Source organism: Cebidichthys violaceus, unplaced genomic scaffold, assembly GCF_023349555.1.
Source record: "Cebidichthys violaceus isolate CVI_PGR_0920_01 unplaced genomic scaffold, fCebVio1.0.p SCAF_16, whole genome shotgun sequence".
In the NCBI taxonomy this organism is placed as follows: domain Eukaryota; kingdom Metazoa; phylum Chordata; class Actinopteri; order Perciformes; family Stichaeidae; genus Cebidichthys; species Cebidichthys violaceus.
This window is the reverse complement of record NW_027176329.1, coordinates 9,435,041-9,441,040: the sequence shown is the minus strand read 5'-3', so window position 1 is coordinate 9,441,040 and position 6,000 is coordinate 9,435,041. Positions and strand designations below refer to the sequence as shown.

The following is a 6,000-nucleotide window of genomic DNA, read 5'->3' as shown; positions in this document are numbered from 1 at the left end:
TATATATTATATATATATATATGTATATATATATATGTATGTATGTATGTATGTATGTATGTATATATGTGTATATATATATATATACGTATATATATGTGTGTATATATATATATATATATATATATATACGTGTGTATATATATATGTGTGTTAGCCCCTGTTGGTCCCTCCTTGCACGTTTCTTCTTTAAACTTTTCATTTCCTAGCTCCATTCATTGTCTTTGTCACTTCATACTGTTCCAGTATTCTTTATTTCTTTCATTTTATCACCTTCACTGTTTTTTCTGTTCTTCCTTTTTCCTCCCCCCCCCCCTCACCTTTCCTGTCATTCTGTCACATTTCCACACCCTCTGCTCTGCATTCTTTCTTTTGCTTGCTCACCCTCCCTGCACATTCTTTCTTTTCTGCTTTCATCCACCCCCTCGTCCTCCATTCCCATTTTGGATGTATATCCTGGCGCCGTAGCTGACGCTTGTCTCCCCGGCTTCTGGGGTGCTGCAGGGGTGTGCAACGACCACGGTAAGACCTACGCGCTGTACGCCATCACCGTGTTCAGACGCAGCCATGACGGAAGTGAGGACTGCTGGAAGACCTATCGCCGCTACTCTGACTTCCACGACTTCCATATGAGGATCACTGAACAGGTGTGTGTGAGTGTGTGTGTGAGTGATGGTGTTTGTGTACCGGTTGTTCAGATGTCAGCAACATTTCTATCCCAGAAGAAAGTTTACCGTTAGTGTTAAAGCTTGGAGCAACATCTCATGGACTCGGTTGTCTCCCTCTGAGTGTTGCATATACTCCGTTTTAGTTTGAGAACCTGGCGTCGATCCTCAAGCTGCCAGGGAAGAAGACCTTCAACAACATGGACAGAGACTTCTTGGAAAAGAGAAAAAAAGACCTCAATGCGTACCTACAGGTAAGTGTTTTACATCCTAGTGTTGTCAAATTTTGAATGCCTTTGTTGTATCGCATCATTTTGTTGAGTGTATATCAGTAATTGTGTGTGTGTGTGTGTGTGTGTGTGTGTGTGTGTGTGTGTGTGTGTGTGTGTGTGTGTGTGTGTGTGTGTGTGTGTGTGTGTGTGTGTGTGTGTGTCAGTTGCTGCTAAACCCAGAGATGGTGAAGGCCTGTCCAACGCTGATTCCTTATGTATATGACTTCCTAGAGAACAAGGCCTACAGCAAGGGAAAGGGAGAGTTTGCACGCAAGGTCACTAAAGTGTTTCACTTTCATTTATTTACTATTAACTTACTGCAGAATTATTATATTATTTTATATTATTATATATATATATATATATATATATATATATATATATATATATATATATATATATATATATATATATATATATATATATATATAATTAGTCAAGATTTTATTCTCACATTTATTTAATCACAGTTATGAGTGGCTGTACTTGACTCATTTGTGACTGATTTTCTAAAGTACATGTTCTCCTTTTTGTTTTATTCCCCCATCAGATAGACACATTTGTAAATCCTCTGAGGAGCTCCATGAGAAATGTGTCCAACGCGGTGAAGGGCCTGCCAGACAGTCTGGCTGAAGGCATGACCAAGGTCTCTGATAACATGGGCCGCATGTCAGAAAGACTGGGTCAGGACATTAAACAGTCCATTCTCAAGGTAACACCATCACATAGAGCAAGTACTTAGCAAGGAAATCAACTGTTTTTCTCTCCTTTTTTTGTGGTTGATATGGTCGATTAGCTTTTTGATTTGATTTCACTTTATCATCAGAATATATTTTCTGTAATCTTCTATTTGATGGCTGATATTCTTCAAATAAAATATGAAAGGGGTCTGATGTTTCTCCTCTTTTTTTCCAGGTGCCTCCACTCCTCCCCAAGTCTGACATCGACCCTGAACACTGTCGGGTTTCTGCTCAGCTTGATGACAACGTGAGTCATGTTGGGTTTGTTTTTTTTGTCTTTCATTTCCTTGTTTTTTTAAAAATATATATTTAAATGGTCTTTCATCTGTTTATCTGTGTGTCTAGGTGGATGATAACATCCCACTGAGGGTAATGCTGCTGCTGATGGATGAAGTATTTGACCTCAAGGAGAAAAACCAGTGGCTGCGCAGGAACATTAAGAACCTGCTGCAGCAGCTCATCAGGGCCACGTATGGAGACACCATCAACAGGTCAGAGACACATAATACACGGAGCAGACTGACATAAGTACACAGACCGATGAAAAAAATAAAAAAAAATATATATATATATATATATACACACACACACACACACACACACACACACACACACACACAGCAGACTAGTCAGAAATGTTTTATTTATGTATATGATCTTCTGCACCCACCAAAACATGTCTATAAATGATCCCAGACTCAACCAGAGCTGGGTTGGTTACAGATATTAACCAAAATACAGACTTTCAGACAAACCTCTCGTGGCCTAAGATGCACAAACCTCTTCATTGCAAAACCAGTTCCACCTGAGAAAACAGCATCATGGTGTTAAAGTTCACAGATCACAGGATGTTTGCACACTAAACTGAACACAAGTACACGCATGTTGAGAGCCTCAGACAGTCTCTCTCTTGTACGCAGAGTAAAGAGCAGTGAATCAGTGAGTAGTGTCACACGGAGCACAACCTGAACCGTCTTTCCTTTGTCTCTGTAGGAAAATTGTGGACCATGTGGACTACTTGACCTCACCTGAGCAGGTTGCAGACTACGTCAAGAAGTTCAGGTAAACCCTCACGTTTTTCTTTGAAATAACTGATTGGTCAGAAGAATTATGAATGACCCTCAGTTGGCTGTGTCTCCGTATAGGGATTCCTACTGGCCCAACGGTATTCTGGCTGAGACGCCACCCCGCAGGGACAAGAGCATCCGCATGAGGACACGAATAGCTGCCAAGACCAGTCTGCTGGGCATCATGCCAGGTGAAAACACACACACACACACACACACACACACACACACACACACACACACACACACGAGCACTGCGCTCTTTTTCCTTCTATATTAAGCATATTGTGTCTTTTCAAGCAACTGTCTTTCGTCTGTCCTTTTCACCTTTCATTTTGTAAAAGATTTATTTGCTTACTTCAATTTTCCTTTCGTTTTATGTCTCTGTTATGCAACTAAACGGCTCCATGCCTCATTCTGGCCTAATGCCACATTAAAGGGGCAATTAAGTGACATAAACACTCCTCAGGTCAGCCCAAGTACCGCACTGCTATGAGCTTGGGGCAAAAGAGTTTGTGCTCCTGACCGCTGTATTTCTCTCCCTACCTTCAGACGAGCTGAAGCACATCATCGGAGCGGACACCACGAGAAAAGGTATACTCCGCGTCTTCGACATGTTTCAGTACCAACCCATGAACCGCCGGCTGGTCTACGTTTTCCTGGAGGGCTTCTTGGAGACGATGTTCCCCCAGTACAAATTCCCCGAGCTCTTCGTCAAGCTGCACTCCCGCTCGCCACGCATCCACAGATATGGCCAGAAACTCAAATCCTCCTCCCTCAAGAGGTGACAGGAGAGGACAGAGGCAACGGGACATGGGCCGACTAGACACACACAGACTTGAGAGCTGAGAGTGGGGGGGGGGGGGGGGGGGGGGCTTGATGTGTACGTTGAGGTATGTGTGTGATTTCTGCCCTTCCACTTCTCCCACACACTATTTTCAGTGAAAACACTCCAATTATCCAGCTGATTATTTCTGTCAAGACAGAATTGAAGGATGAACAACACACACTCTGCCCTCCTCTCACTCTGTGACACACACACACACACACACACTAATGCGCAACACAAATCCTGTAATTTGCACCAAGACTGGACATGGCAGTCTTTTCTTTTAGTTTAGATATTTTCCTCCTCCTGTTTGGACTTTTTAATTTGTGTTTAGCTTTATCTTGGGCCAGTCAATGCTGCTTTCTCCTGGTCCAGAGACCACAGATACTGTATTGTTTTTAAACTGCAGGAGTAGATAGCATAGACCCACACCTTGCCTTACCTTCCCGCTTCTGTCTTTTGGCCGGTTCACTCCTACCATCCCAGTGACCTGGCCCACTCAGCTGTAGTCCAACTTACCCTCATGCTGTAGACATCTTATCTGCAAAAGCTGCACACTTTTTTTTGTTCATAGCAACCAAATATGTCAATAGCACTGGGTTAAAAAGGCGCTGTTTTTAAAATGTGACTGAACAAATATGGGTCGAAAAGAGATGATTTAGATTTGTATTGTCTGCATCTTTTCCAGCCTCAATGCCTCTCTCTTGAGACAGTTTTTGTTTTTTGTTTTTTTCCCAAAAAGTGTGACATCTGATCCCATGATCCTCAAATAGATCCACACCCCCTTTAATGCTACTGTCATAACCTGTGACGACCAAAGCTCATGCTGTTCCATATGTGTGTGTGCGCTGGTTTGGTGTTGGGATACTCTGAACATTATTGTTCTTCATATCCTTAATCATATGAGGAAAGAGAATGCAAAGTGGACCGTGAACAACCCTAAAAGGTGAGGCTGTGAGGACAACACAGCTGTGGGAGGCTCGGCTCTGGCGGTCCAAGCGCACTATCAAAGAATGTACTCTCTGGTCTAGTGTATTTGGCTCGTGTAGAATTGTGTGTGTGTGTGTGTGTGTGTGTGTGTGTGAGCGTGAGCGTGAGCGTGTGTGAGCGTGAGCGTGTGTTTAGCACAAAGATGCAGTCTTCTTCAGTCAGAAACTGTGCCAGTGTGAGCTAGTGAACCAGCCTTAAAACTATATACAGTATATACTGACCAAGAGGCGCGCTAGAGGTAGCTCCCCTCCACTCGACTGAACGTTACAAGGAAATCAAGATAGAGATATGGAGATATATATACACTTTTATTCAGAGAAAATGTCTTTAATTTTGTGCAATATCTGTTTTTTCTTTAATGCATGTGCATTTTGAATCATTGTATACTTAAAAAAAGTAATTAATCTTGTTTTAATAGTAGAAAACATGAAAGAAGCTTCCCAAGAAATGTCTTCTCTTCCCAACAACTTAACATTCCGTTGTTGTAAAAGTACAATGTTTATTTTACAGACTTGTTTTATAAGTCTGATTTTTTTTGTTTTTGTTTTTGTTTTTTGGTGTATAGGGGGATATTTTACACTTATTCCTCACCCACCCGTACGGAATCTTGTGTTTTGGGCAGCGGCAGGGGGGTTTCTGTGTAGCAGCCTGATGATTAGCTCATTGGGCTATAGCTGGTTCAGATGCGCCTCAGACAACGGCTTCTTTTTTTAACTCATATGTGGTATTTTATGCATTCAAGCCTGTTCTGTTGAGTGTGAACAGATCTTTGTTGTTAACTGACAGCTGGAGGGAGCTGCGTCCTTTAATGAGCACTTACCGTAGCAACTGTGGGAGGGCCGTGGGCTGGACGGAGGATTCTGCTGCAGTCGCTGGATGGAGCGCCCTCGTCTGCTTTGGTTGATTTGCTTGCACTGAGCAGCCCCGGTGGACTCCGATTGGCTGAGTGAGGAGGACGTTGAACTGGAGCCTCGCTTACTGGGAGGTGAATATTTTTGTTCCCACGGTGGAGGAGGTGTCACTTCTAACTTTCTGCACATCTCTCCATGCAGGAAGGCTTGTCTTTTTTTTTTTATTTTTTTTTTTTAACCCCAGTATTTATGAATTTATGATTATGAAAAATTGTGCATATCTGTGTACAGTATGTGTTAATAGTGTGCCTAAATGTACTGTCAACTCTATTTTCATATTTTTCTTTAACCTAAAAAAATCAATCAGAATGTCATGATCATTTATGCGACTGAAAATGACTTTAGGGTGTTTTCTTGCATCATGCTTATCAAACTCTTCCTTGTGAGCTGTTGTGCTCAGATCAGTATAACACTAATAAAAGATAACTAAAACTATCGGACCCTCGGGGCTCTGCTGTTTTCAGTACGTTTGTTTGATGCATTTGTGATTCGTATAGATTTGCAGGTTCTGTGTCGGTGCTGAGCT

General features: G+C 42.1%; 1 protein-coding gene across 1 annotated transcript; it reads left to right on the top strand.

The window, feature by feature from the left end:
• The first annotated feature begins 530 nt into the window (after positions 1–530).
• LOC137872709 (sorting nexin-13-like) lies at positions 531–3,612 on the top strand. Its single transcript, XM_068711090.1, has 9 exons — positions 531–647; positions 812–919; positions 1,102–1,212; positions 1,488–1,649; positions 1,853–1,924; positions 2,023–2,168; positions 2,671–2,739; positions 2,823–2,935; positions 3,297–3,612. The coding sequence occupies exons 1-9, from the start codon at positions 630–632 to the stop codon at positions 3,530–3,532; spliced, it is 1,035 nt and encodes a 344-aa protein (XP_068567191.1). The 5' UTR covers positions 531–629; the 3' UTR covers positions 3,533–3,612.
• The last annotated feature ends 2,388 nt before the right edge of the window (positions 3,613–6,000 follow it).